This window comes from Phalacrocorax aristotelis, chromosome 2 (genome assembly GCF_949628215.1).
Source record: "Phalacrocorax aristotelis chromosome 2, bGulAri2.1, whole genome shotgun sequence".
NCBI lineage: Eukaryota > Metazoa > Chordata > Aves > Suliformes > Phalacrocoracidae > Phalacrocorax > Phalacrocorax aristotelis.
Genome location: NC_134277.1, coordinates 91949888 through 91963529, shown reverse-complemented (window position 1 = coordinate 91963529; position 13642 = coordinate 91949888). Strand labels below are relative to the sequence as shown.

Below are 13642 nucleotides of genomic sequence, written 5' to 3'. Positions count from 1 at the left end.
CATGGTAGTGCACGGTCCTCATGACAGTGCATTAATCACAGCCAGTGACAAAATGTCTTCTGGAACAAGCGATGTATGATCTTTGATAGCTTTGTAAACAGTGATCAAAACAAATCACATAAGGATAAGCACTGCATTATGTTCCCTCCGTATCTCAGGCCAACTTGTTCCTCATGCCTCACCTGAGCCCGTCCTTTCACCCGCACAGTGGACTATTCCGTTCATAAGCTAACTGCTATCATTTGCTTTTCTGACAAGAGGTCTTAATAGCACATTTAAGCCCTGACAGCATTTAATCGCTGAGCCACAGCTTCCGCGAGGGGCACAGTGGACAATGCTTGAGAAATTCTTTCTGTGAGCTGGATGAGTGCCCCAGCAGTGCCTACACCCCTGGGTAAGCACATCTTCTCAGCTCACAGCAGAAGCTATTCCTATCTCTGTATGCGAAGAGCCTGCCGACTGCGGTTGCAACCTGCTCTCACTGTCTCTGTGACTTCACAGCCTGTCAGTTTTCCTATTGACACTTTTCCAGTTCATGGCAACCTCTCTCCTTTCTGTGGGCTTGCTGCCATAAGAAAGAAGTGCTTAGGCTGCCTCCAGCCAGCAAGTGGTACGTTAGCTCCTCTGAAGCTGTGTGTTTGAGCCTGTGTCAGGGTTCGCTTTGCTACCAGTTCCTTTTCATCCTTCAGTGGTTTACCTTCACAGGTGCACACAGACAGCAGTACGGAACTGAGCAGGGAAGTCACACCTAAAATACTCATGAAAGACAAGACAGAGACTTTCCCAGTTTGTCAGCTCTGTCTGAGATTAATCTCCTGGCTAATCTGTTGCAAAGGCTACTTGTGTTCTGCAGGAGACTTGGATTTTATCCTTGTACGATGCAAGCAATCCAGCTACTTGCGTCTGAAGGCTTTATTTAACTCTTACTCTCTTACAAAGGAGATGTGCCCTCTGTTTTATCCAGAAAATTGTTAGTTGCACATTTGTGATAAAATATCCTCTTCTGTCTTGTCTCATCTTTATGGCTCATGCAGATTTGGGCCCTGTTTGTGGAACTTATAAGGACTTTTCATTCCAGCATATCTGAGTGATTCTTGGAGTTTTTTTCTTTCCTTTTCCTCTCTAGATAATTTTCTTTTCCATTACTGGTGCTATTACATTCATGGAAGACTATGTTGAGAGAAAAAAAGACAGACAAAGAGAGGGTTCTACTACTGGTTTTTTTTTCTGAGGCAGCAACAGCAAGGGAAGCAGGAAAAAAGGCCTGCAGCCTCCAAATTGCATCCTCAGACTACGGATAAGGACTAAACCAAACACTAAGGAGTGCACCGGTGGTTTTTCTTATGCTTTGGCAACAGTGACCCTTCCTTTGACACCAAACGTTGAAAACAGGCACAAACATTGCACTAGTACAATTCCTGATGCATTGTTTCACATAATTTTCTTAATATCACAGAATCACAGCTATCACAGAGGGTAGGGGTTGGAAGGGACCTCTGGAGATCATGTTGTCCAACCCCGTGCTTGAGCAGGGACACCCAGAGCAGGGGGCACAGGAACACATCCAGGTGGGTTTTGAATGTCTCCAGGGAAGGAGACTCCACAGCCTCCCTGGGCAGCCTGTGCCCCTGCTCTGGCACCCTCACAGGAAAGAGGTTTTTCCTCATGTTTAGGTGGAACCTCCTGTGTTCCAACTTGTGCCTATTGCCCCTTGTCCAGTCGTTGGGCACCACTGAAAAGAGTCTGGTCCTATCATCCTTACACCCACCATCCATATGTGTTCTCACTAGGGCAGAGCAGAGGGGGAGGATAACCTCTCTCAATCTGCTGGCCATACTCCTTTTAATGCAGCACATGATACTGTTGGCCTTCTTGGCCACAAGGGCTCAGTGCTGGCTCAGGGTCAAGCTACTGTCCACCAGCACTCCCAGGTCCTTCTCAGTGGAGCTGCTTTCCAGTAGGTCAGCCCCCAACCTGTACCGGTGCATGGGGTTGTTCCTCCCCAGATGCAGGACCTTGCACTTGCTCTTGTTGAATTTCATGAGGTTCCCCTCGGCCCAGCTCTCCAGCCTGTCCAGGTCTCGCTGGATGGCAGCACAGCCTTCTGGCGTATCAGCCCCTCCTCCCAGCTTGGTATCATCAGCAAACTTGCTGAGGTTACACTCTATTCCTTCGTTGAGATCACTGATGAATATGTTGAACAGGACTGGACCCAGCACAGACCCCTGGGGAACACCACTAGTGACAGGCCTCCATCCAGACTCTGCCCCATTGATCAGGTGAGAGATTTATGATATCGGAGTCAATTGAAAGCCCTTCACACTAGCACAGAACAGGTTGGTTCAAATAATGTTGGGCTCAGTGATCTACAGCACAAAAACATCCCGACCCAATTTACTAGCTCTCGCCACACTGGGAGGTTAACATGAGATGTGCATTATGCCATTCAAGTGAGGGAAGTGTAAAGTTGGGAGTAAAGCCGTCTAATCATAGCTGGACTGAAGGCTTGGGAAAACTGCCTTTTCATCCCTAATGTGCACTACATAATGATGGAAGAGGTAAAGACTATTGGAAAGTGGGTGCGAACTGTTTAACTCCCTGTGCTCTGGTCCATGTCCGAGCACGGACACTGGCAATGGCACTGCCAAGTGACTGATAACACATTGCCTGCGTCGTTCCCAGTGCCGCGCTGGAGCCTCCTGTTCAAACACGTTAACCCTCCCACCTTGTTTGCAAATCAAAGAGTTCAGCAATGGCAATAAATTGGTACCATTGCTGTGTGGGCACAGCACCGTTATGTACCATCATTAGGGTGACGTACCTGCATGTGCAAAAACATGTTGAAGCCTGTCTCGTGTTAGCTGTGAATAATATGATCTGTTGGTTGCTCACCAGCAAGGCCTGGACTTGAAACCGTGTAAGCGCATCTGTTGTTTCTCACACACGGGTATCCTGACTTTTGAAACTGTTTGGCAGGAAAGGGTTGATCTCTATTTGTTGCGTTTCAGCACTAAGAGAAGTTGTTCAGCACGCTGAAAGCTCTGGAACAAATCTGCAGGGCCACAGCAGAAGCATAGAAGCATAGAATGGTGTGGGTTGGAAGGGACCTTTAGAGGTCATCTCGTCCAACCCCCCTGCAGTGAGCAGGGCCATCTTCAACTAGATCAGGTTGCTCAGAGCCCGGTCCAGCCTGACCTTGAATGTCTCGAGGAATGGGGCCTCCACAACCTCTCTGGGCAACCTGTTCCAGCATTTCACCCCCCTCATTGTAAAAAATTTTCTTCCTTATATCCAGCCTAAATCTACCCTCCTCTAGTTTAAAACCATTACCCCTTGTCCTGTCACAACAGGCCTTGCTAAAGAGGTTGCCCCCATCCTTCCTATAGTCCCCCTTTAAGTACTGAAAGGGCACAATAAGGCCTCCTTGCAGCCTTCTCTGGGATGAACAACCGCAATGCTCTTAGCCTGTCCTCATAGAAGAGGTGCTCCAGCTCTTGGATCATTTTTGTGGCCCTCCTCTGGTCCCGCTCCAACGGGTCCATGCCTTTCTTGTGCTGCAGACCCCAGAGCTGGACGCAGCACTCCAGGTGAGGTCCCACCAGAGCAGAGTAGAGGGGCAGAATCACCTCCCTTGACCTGCTGGCCACGCTGCTTTTGATGCAGCCCAGGGTACTTTCTGGGCTGCAAGTGCACATTGTTGGCTCATGCCCAGCTTCTCATCCACCAGTACCCCCAGTCCTTCTCTGCAGGGCTGCTCTCAATCCCGTCAGCAGGTCTGACTTAGCCAGCACCTGTTACAGAAAACTTAATGATCTTGCTGTTGTTGACCCCAGAAACATTCTGTTAAGCACAGATTTGTCTGTTGCCAGCAGTTGATGAGGAGGCTTATGAGAAGTAGTAGGAGCCACAAGAACTGTTAGGATTATAGAGAGACATGGGGTATGCTTTCTCGAAGGGCATGCAGTTCCTTTTTTCCCTCTTGCCCATTGTATCTCTCACCCGTTATTTCCTTCTTCCTCCTGAGAAATAAAATAAATATGATTTTAACAGAAAATGCAAATATTGCCTGGTCACAGCAACTTTTGTCTTAAGTTAACAGGTACAGCAGAAAGGTAAAAACACATCAGATGACTTTAGGTTGGTATATCCACACTCTGATTGATTAAACCAGCATTTTAATACTCTGAACCTCATTTTAGTTTCAGTTTTCTCTGAAAGTTATTTACCTTTTGCAAGCAATTTGGATGAAACATTCAAGTGAGGTGTGAGTTATCTTTATGTTTGATGGAGACATCTTCAGTTTCTGTACCTCTTATACCCTTACAACATATATTTAATTTTCAGCCTTTTCAGCTGAATTCAGGGAGAAAGAAAAAAATGGGAGGGATCTCCAAAGCTCTTCTTTTCTTATGGGGTCCCAATTTGTCCAGGCCGTAAGCCTTCACACCCCCAAGTTGATCTGTGGTAGAAAACAACTGAGAGCCAGCTGCACCTGACTGTGCAATTTCTTGATGCTTTCAAGATCATAGACTGCTCATTACAGCAGACACAAGCCAAGAACGGAAAATGCAAGTCAGATCAGAGAGTAACATCTGGCACAACAAGCACAATGAAACCTGCCAGCCTCTCTGTGCATTTTAGGTCCCATTTTTGCTTTGAATAGTCTCTTTCAGAATTATAGCAGAGTTGTAATTGTCTTATATCATTGTAACAGCAAACACAGCCATGAGAGTTTTAAAACATATGACAGCCAGAACTTTTTCCTCCATCACAAAAAGGTTGGCTGTAATACTGCAGCGCAGCAGAGACCGGTCTGGGAGCAGTGCCTGTCCCAGGTCTGCTGCCACACTACCTGGCTATAAGCTTTTCGGGACTATCAAATGCTGATAGTAGTTTTTAAAACAAACTTGAACACAGTAAAAATGGCAGGCGGTTACCTGGATTCATCTAGGAAAGAGAACTCCCCATTAAACTTTTATTTTAGAATAGGGAAACGAATCTTGAGCATTTGCTATTGCTTTTAAGCATACGTATGATGAAAGAGAGAAATGGGAAGAAGTTAAAGCAGCACATCTGGGGATGTTAATCCCACGTGTGCACCTCCTCAGAGCTTGCAGTCACCTGAGAGGTATTTCAGCCGTATCTGTGCTTCTTTCATGAAAATCATGTTTCACAGAAGGGTTCAAAGCACTTGCTTTTGCAGCAAGAGCCACAGCAGAAATGTCCCGGGGTGTGTAACACAGAGCCGGGGCGTGCGATCAGACCCTCACTGTCACACTTGCTAATGGAGTTCATGGAGGGAAACGCACACCACCCCTTCACAGGTAACGCGGGCAATGGCCGTTTCTCAGTCCGGTCAGTCTGCCTTTCGGGTAGCTTCTTTTGCCAAGTGTATTTTGGAGGAGGCGTGGGAGGAGGGGGAGATGCTGCTGCTGCACGTTCAGTGCAGAGCGCTCGGCTGTGATAGGCTGAGGGACGCGGATCCTCTGCCTATATATGCTGGCAGCTGCATCCTCTGCGCTTTATAGCTGTCACAGAGGAGCAAAGAAAGACGGTGAGAGAGACAGAGGAGAAGGAAAAACCTTACCAACTCACTGTGAGTAGCATTCTTTGTCCTTAAAGCTTTGTGGTTATTGAATTCAAGCAGGTGCTTGAATGGATTAATGCAACAATTGGTTACTCTAGGGTGGGAGCTCAGCTAATAAACAACCAGCCTGTGCTCTTGTAGGAGTAATCCAGGGCACTCATAAAGCACTTCTTTTTAACCGAAGTTTGCACAATGCAGAGTGCACCTCTCATGCTGTGTTTGCTTGTTTTTACATACTATAGAATGGAGCTGTAGTTGTTTATGTACATTTATGCAGACTCCTATAATCCAAAAGTTTATATCTTGACTTTCCAAGTGCAGTAGTTCTGAACAACCGAGAAACAACTTGAGAAATTCTCTGCCAAATATTCTGAGGGAGAAAATTTTCAAGATAAATTCAATGTGTGACCTTTTAGGGTGAGGTTTTCCTCAGAAATGACCCTCTCCCATCCCTATAATAAGGCTTAAGAAGGGAACGTTACTAAGCTGCGGACCTGTGCCAGTGACAGCAATGAATAAAACCAGCAACTTCTCCATGGAAAAATGACATTTTAAAATGAAGTGAAGGGCCTGTAACATATATACATAATTCCTGGCTTGTGCAAAGGTAGAAATACAGAGTGGATCCAGTTCCTTTTTACTCATGATGAAATAAAATTCATCCTGGAGTCCTTATTCAGGCAACACTCCTGTTGCCAACAGTAGAAGTTTGGCTAAATGGTAGCAACAGCTGCAAAAACCTTCAGCTTGTTGGGCTCAATGGCAGAGAGTCCCCGTGGCTTCAGTGGTGCCACTGTAGCACCACAAGCCTTTAAATTACATTACATTCTGCAACAATCGGTTGGCAGAATAGAAAGTGCACTTGCCTCCTTTATTAGAAAGAAATACTGTTATTACTTTATTTGAGCCAATGCAGCTATCAGTTTCAGGTGCTGTTAATGCATCCATGCATTCCTCCTTTCTGTGTTTAATACTAGGGGCTGCTAAAGGACTTTATTATGTTGGCTGTTCTGTATTTTACTTTGATGAACTGGAGAACAGGCACTGATAAAATTATAAGATGTCGAATAGACCGCTCTCCTCATTTGTTCTCTTTTTCCTCTTTTTCTTCCTCATAACATATTTCCTGGTAGTATTCTGACATTATTTACTTTTATACTTATTTAATGCAAAACACAGATTCCAAAATTAGAGGCAGCCCTTTTAAACAGAAATAATGAACAAGCTGCGTGTTATCTACATGAAATTACACCTATAAACGTATTTCATATTTAATTGTGCGTAAACTGCTCATTCATATGGTTCACTTCCAAACAAAGTAGAAAACGGTTTGCAGGTGAATGTTACCCTGAATATATACTCTAAAGACTAACAACAGTTTTCGGTAACTTCCCTAAAATCAAATGTTGCCATGTTTTCATTTCAGCGCACTGAGGTAGAAGGAGTAGTCTCAACAAAGCAGCAAAGGGTGCGTCAGCTTTAGGCTGGGTAGTGTACTGTCCTGTGACCAGCTCCAGCAAAACTGAAGAGCAAAGGGTTTATAGATGAGTAAAAAAGAAAGCTAGACTGCTATCATTTAAAGTTTATTGTGATTCCTCTTGGTTTTATCTAAATTTAAGGATAAAACCCAATCTTCTCCAGTAAAGCAGGACTTGATCTGAAGAAGTATGCAGTGGTGACAATATCCATTGATTCTTGCTGGGAACAAAAGTACTCAGACATAATATACGTTTGGTAGAATTGTATTTTATCAGTCAGGGTGGGGCTGCCGCTGAACCTGAATACAGACTGTGCCTACAAAGTGGTGGAGGTTGATAATTAGGCAGGGTGCCTCCTGAGAAGCTGTGCTGGCCTCGCTTGGCGTTTCGGCTGCCAGGTGTTGAATATGCTGAAATTCATCCTGGGAGCGGTGGGATCCTCGAGGGCACGGAGCCTTTGTCACTCTTTATGGGCCTTCAAGAAAAAAGAGCGCTATTAGATACTTCAGAGGGAGGCTCAGTTTCTCTGAAGTGTCCATTTAGTTTCAGAAACTTACCCTGAGTTATTTTGCCATTGAAGTCCCTTCAGCTTAGGTGGGTATTTTGAGTACACACAGATTGTTACACGCAGCCCTTCAGAAAATATGGGTGCTCTCAAACAGTGTTTTCATTTTAGACCCTCAGGGCTGAGTCGCCTGCGGCATTTTGCTGCTTAGCAAATCACATTCTGTATTTTTGAAACATACCGGCATGGAGGGATAGAGTCTCTCTCTCTGCATTTTGTGGTTGCGTTGTCACGTGTTGCATAGGCGCGTGAGAGGTGGAAGAGAGAAATATTCTGTACCGGTAGAGAGGTGAAGTAATTTGCAATTTTATAGTACTAACTGGTCAGCGCTACAAGTGTCAGACATTCAGTCTACGGGGTGTGGCTTCCACAGCAAGTAACAGTTTCCAGCAGATGAAGCGAAATCTATAATGAACAGTTGATGAGGAGAATAAAAATAGGGGTGAGAGTGAAAGTGGGTCTTGTCACTCACAGAAGAAGAGATATGGAATAGGAGGTGAAAAGGAAAATTTAAATGACCACTGTGTTCCTGCAAGGAGTATGCCTTCCCAGTTCTGGGTGAGGTGTGTGTGTAGCAGTAGGTAAGGGATTTTCAGGCAACGACTTCTAGGAAAGCAGATGCATAAAAATAGTTAGGTGTTCAGAGAGATTTTAATTTCTCGGTCTTGCCTTTGGGGGAAAGAAGAATGAAATACTGTGCTTCAGATTGAAGCAGATCGATGTATTTCATGGGGTCAAACAGAATTGAAGGTTCATTAGAGGTTAACTAGACACTAGTTTATATCTATTTATAACCCTGCAGCAACTATAGCAGATTTGGGATGGACGGTTCATCCTCCTATTCTTCATGCTTAAGCTTCCTGGTTCAACGACCTCTCCCATGCAAAACAGTGGGTTTCCCTGTAATTTAATTCTTTATCCTGAATTCTGAGAATGCTGTTGCAGCAGTGATTTATGACAGAAGTCTATAATAAAGTATTAGTATTATTATTATAATAAAGTAGATTTATTTTTGTCTGTGTGTTTGTGAGCTGGTGTGAGCTTGCACACAATGCTATTTGATTTATGCCATTTGGTTTACGTTTTGGGAAAAGACCAAGCGATTCACGGAAGCTTCTGTGTTAAATGATGCCCTATATTTGACTGAGACAAAGTAAAGCTAGAGAGTAGCATAGTGATAGCCTTACCTGTTCTGACATTGTCCTGGCAGTTCATTGGCCCCACAGCCGCTGAACGAGTTGTTCAGCTGAACATCTACGCCGTGTGCAAGAGTCCGTAGGAATAACTGTAACTCAGTGGTAAGCAGCAGCGGTGCTAGAAACACCAAACCCTCAAGTGGTGAGTCAGTTCGGTCTCAGGCAACTCCCACTGATTTGGCAGTCATAGGTTAAATTCTTATTTTCACAGCTTTTGTCTCAAACCGGAGAATCAAATAACAGATTACCACGTGCGAGTTCTTTAGAGCGTTCGATAGCAATGGACTGATGAATGAAGTTGCATAAAAGAAATAATGATAGCCTAAGTTAAGGGTTAAGTTAGAGATACTGTGAAAAAGAAGTGAAACTGTGCCATATCGAGCTTTGCTCTGGCAAAAATATCTAAACCAAAGAACTGAGCCATGGGCTGTAATTAGATTGCTGCCACAGAGATATGTATCAATGGCTGCAGTTCATGCTGACTTATTTAGCAAGTGCATTAAAATTTTGAACGGCGATCAAAGATGTGTTAAATGAGAATGCACATAAGATTTGGGGGGTGCTGAAGAAATGGAATCGTCCGGATTGCAAAGGAGCAGAAACAAACCGGCTTGCTTAAACACGGTCTTTCAAAGGGGAGACGGCACACGAAGCTGCCTGCCAGAATCCCCTGGGGACGGTAACGACTCCTGGTAATGTGTTTCCGGCAACTTAGTAGCAAGATCTGAGGAAGGTCCTAATTCCCCCTTCAGAAAGGCATAGACAGAGCCAAATAAACACTTACATGATGGTTAAAGAGCGAAAGAGAACGCTGACAACGTAGCAACAGGAGCAGCTATTCTCTGGAGGGGCCAGAAGCCCGTACTGTGCAGATCCTTGCTTTCCCAAGTGGTTCATGACCTACAGCAGCACCCTGCTTTCTTAAATAGCAGCAGCAGCTGCTCCACACAAATCCCAGATCCTCTATTTGTAATAGCAGAGATGTCTCCAGGATGGTGTTTATCAATGACGTCTTTCTTTTGTACCATGACAGTACTAATTCAAATATCATAAATCCCAGACGGGTCTCTCTTTTCTCAAAATGCCACCCTCCGTTATAAATCCTGAGCCCAAATAGCTGGTATCTAAGAAACTGTCTCTTAATGACCTAATATTCACATTGTGCTTAACGTAATTATTGCCTTACAAAGTGAAGGTGTGAAGGTACGTGAGCTAAGGGTAGTAATTCTTTACATCAGCAGTGAGTATCCTTGTTTCACTTGCCAGTTTTCTTGCTAGATCCCAAGGAACAGCATTGCTTACTCAATCTGAGCATATAAAGGCTCTTGGAGGTTTTTTGGGTACTGTGGTCTCAAGCTTGTATCCACTGAGCACTCCAAATGCACAGCCACGGACAGTGGAAAAGTTGGGTGGGCCAGGATGGCAGGAGCAGGCACCCTAGTGACAGGAACTCATGTTTGCACAGCACTTTGCAGGCAAGCTCCCGCTCATCTCAGCTGAGCTGTACATCGCCTTGGGTGTGCTCGCACGGTCCCTGCCTAGCTCAAAGCACACCTAGAGCTCCAGACCAACATCTTGGAAACAGGGACAGCCCCAGACAGAGCTTCCTCACATCATCCTCCTGCAAAATACAGGACCGATCAAGTCTAAGTGAATTCTAACTGAAACCTCAGTAAGAAGTAAGGTTTTGTAAATGGCGCAGCATGTGCATTTACAGTGAAGGAGTGAAGAAGCTAAATCCTGAGGCAAGACAGGACGCAAGAAGTAGAAAAAATGACAGGGCAGCACAGCAGATCACTGTGATAACCGTGATTCTTATAGCTTGTTATTATAGATTATAACAGACACAGACAGCGTGCTATTTCCTTAGCCCTCTTCTTTATAAGGCAGGAGGGAGTTGATTACGTGCTATGTAATGGTGCCACACCCGTGCGTCAGCCAGCAGCAGTAGGGATTACGTCTGTGATTTGTGAATCTTCACTGATGTGCCTTTAGTGCTCTTCTCTGATAAAGATACAGCCTATCTGTATTAATCTGATCTACATCATGACCTAGGCTTCAGAGGTTTGACAGTGTGATTTGCTTCTGTACAATGTCCAGCTAATACTGGATTGGAGCAGAACGCAACGCTGTAGGGGCATTGGCCTAATACGCAGAAATAAAAGAGCGTATGGTCTTTTCAAAAAGGCCAGGTGAGTCATCCTATAAATCATCTGAGTTTAAAACAGTCATGTTTGCTTTCAAAAGCGACTTTTCTTTTCTTTTCTTTTTCTTTTCTTCCCCCCCCAGGGTTTTTCTGATCATAAGTCGTAAACTCTGATACCCATGGATGCTGCAGAGTTCCGCAAGAGAGGGAAGGAGATGGTGGACTATATTGCAGATTACCTGGAGAAGATAGATAAAAGACAGGTCTTCCCAGATGTGGAACCAGGATACCTAAGGCCCCTCATTCCGGACTGTGCACCCCAGGATCCTGAGAGCTTTGAGGATGTCTTCAAAGACATTGAGAAGATCATTATGCCAGGGGTAAGAAAAATGGGTCTGTAGCGTGATGGTCAATACCGCATTTAGGTTTTCAAAGACTTTAAGGAAAGTGTGGATTGAAGGCTGTGCAGCTAGACCTTACGAACATAAGTACCCACGCTGGACAGCTTGTAGAAGGCAGGCGTCTGATTTACATCCATGGTTAAATATGATCTAACGGTTTACACAACTAATGTTTTCTGCTCTTGCTAGAAATAATCAAATCATCCTTTACCTTCACGCAAGGCTTGCTTTTGGAAAGAATCCCCTTTCCTCCCTTGGATCGGTTAAGGCAAAGCTTTGTAACTTTCCATGTCGTGTGATATTTTCGCTACTTGCAAAGCAAGGTAAATGTTTCTTAAAATGGTAGTTTTATTACTCTGCTGTGCCTAAGGGGCTCCTTCAAGCTCGTCTGTAAGTGTTAAAATTCTCTTAGGAGACTTCTTGTGTTGCAGAGTTGACGAGAAAGGATTCTCCCCACTACTTGTTCTGTTGACTTACTCTCCTAAATGTCAGCTTTTTCTAGTACCCTTTAAGGCAGAGGCCCACTACCTAAGTATTAGCCCTTGGCTGGATCACTGTTGGACAAGCAATGCAAAACAAAGTGTCTGGCATTTGTCCAGTTCTGAATCTTTCTTGGTTTCCCGCTCATGGCATACCGTTTGTATTTTCATTATACACTTGTCTCCTAAGGCCTGTAAGTAGCTTGAAGAGGACTGGATTATTAGTAAATGTTAATGAGGAATCTCTCCTATGGATCTCTGCAATAACCACTTTGGGCTGCTTCTCTGGCTGTAGCTAGGTGATATGATTGTGGTATGACTGGACGTGGAACCACTTCCCTGCAGATGTGTTCACTCAGAGTACTACAATACCAATTCCTTTTCATAGACCAGTGTAAATATTTGCTATTCAATATGGCCTTATCTGGTTTCCCTTGGAGCCAACCCTGCTGTCCTTTCACAGGCAAAAGCTCCACTGAAGTCAACGGAAATCTCCCCGCTCTTCTTAAAGATTTGTGGATGAAGCCTTAAATCCAACAGAATTAAATCAGTGCAGGATAGATAAGAGAATTATGTCCAGCACATGCAAATGCTTTTGTTGCTGCTCATAGGTATGATTGCCTTTCCTTTTTTGTTGGGGGAAAATAAAAACCAACTTCTTTTGTCTGTGAAGTAGAAGAGAAAACACTTTGCTTTGAACCCTTGAGAAAATTCAATAAAATAATATCAAATTAAAAAACAAGAGATGAATCATTTGAGAATAAGTAGTGAGGCATTCAGTTCCAATTAAGTCATCAACATGTCATCTTCCCTCTGTTGCCCTGTTCCAAAGTTTCACCACCCTCATGGGAAAAAAGCTTTTTTTCTTATGTTGAAGTGGAATTTTCTGTATTTCAGTTTGGACTTGTCAGTGGATACCATTGAGAAGAATCTGGCTTCATCTTCTTACACCCTCCCATGCGGTGTTTATACACATTAACAGGATACCCACCAAGCTTTCTGCAGGCTGAACAATCCCAGCTCTCTCGGCCTTTTATCACATGACAGAGGCTCCAATCTATTAATCATCTCCATGGCCCTTTGCTGGAATCACTCCAGTATGTCCATGTCTTTCTTGTACTGGAGAACCCAGAACTGTCCACAGTACTCCAGGTGTGGCCTGACAAGCGCTGAGTATAGTGGGATAATGACTTATTTATATTTGCTTGTGATGCTGTTGTCACTGCAACCCAGCATCCTGTTGGCTTTCTTTGCTGCAGCAGCACACTGTTGGCTCATATTGAGCTTATTGTCCACCAGGACGCCCAGGTCCCTTTCCACAGAGCTGCTCCCCAGACAGGTAGGTCCCAGCTGCACTCCAGGATGATGTTATCCCAGGTGCAAGACCATACACTTGTCCATGTTGAATCTGATAAGGTTCCTGTTAGCCTACTCTTCCAGCATATCTGGTCTTCCTGCAGGGTGGCTCTCCCTGATAAATTATCTACTCAGTTTGGTATCATCAGCAAACTTCATCAGGGTACACTTGATCCCATCACCCAGATCGCTTATGAAGATATTAAACTGCATGTTCAGCTATGAAGGCCTCCTGACTCTCTTGCTTGACTTCCTGCATGTGAGGTGGACCATTTTTTAAATTGGAAGAGGTTATCCTCGAAAATCAAACAGCTCTCCTGGACCACTCTTCTCTCCATGTCTGTCTCCCATTGGATTCTTCCAAGCAGGTCCCATAACAGGCCAAAATCTTTTCTCCCGAAGCCCAGGGTTACGATCTGGCTTTGTGCCTTTCT

At 44.5% G+C, this 13642-nt stretch overlaps 1 protein-coding gene across 12 annotated transcripts in view; it reads left to right on the top strand.

Moving 5' to 3' along the window:
- Positions 1-13642, top strand: part of LOC142053159 (aromatic-L-amino-acid decarboxylase-like) — an 82096-nt gene that overhangs the window by 14477 nt on the left and 53977 nt on the right. For 10 of the 12 annotated variants that reach the window (XR_012659102.1, XR_012659103.1, XM_075084358.1 and 7 more), the window contains one exon: positions 11116-11352. The exons of 1 other annotated variant lie outside the window; for it this stretch is intronic. Coding sequence is in view for 9 of the 11 variants with exons in the window: in XM_075084358.1 (XP_074940459.1) it covers positions 11152-11352 (201 nt within the window). In the remaining 2 variants the exon portion in view is untranslated. Of the gene's footprint in view, positions 1-5534; positions 5597-11115; positions 11353-13642 lie in introns of those variants that run through there. One more of the 12 variants, XM_075084359.1, reaches the window with a different exon arrangement.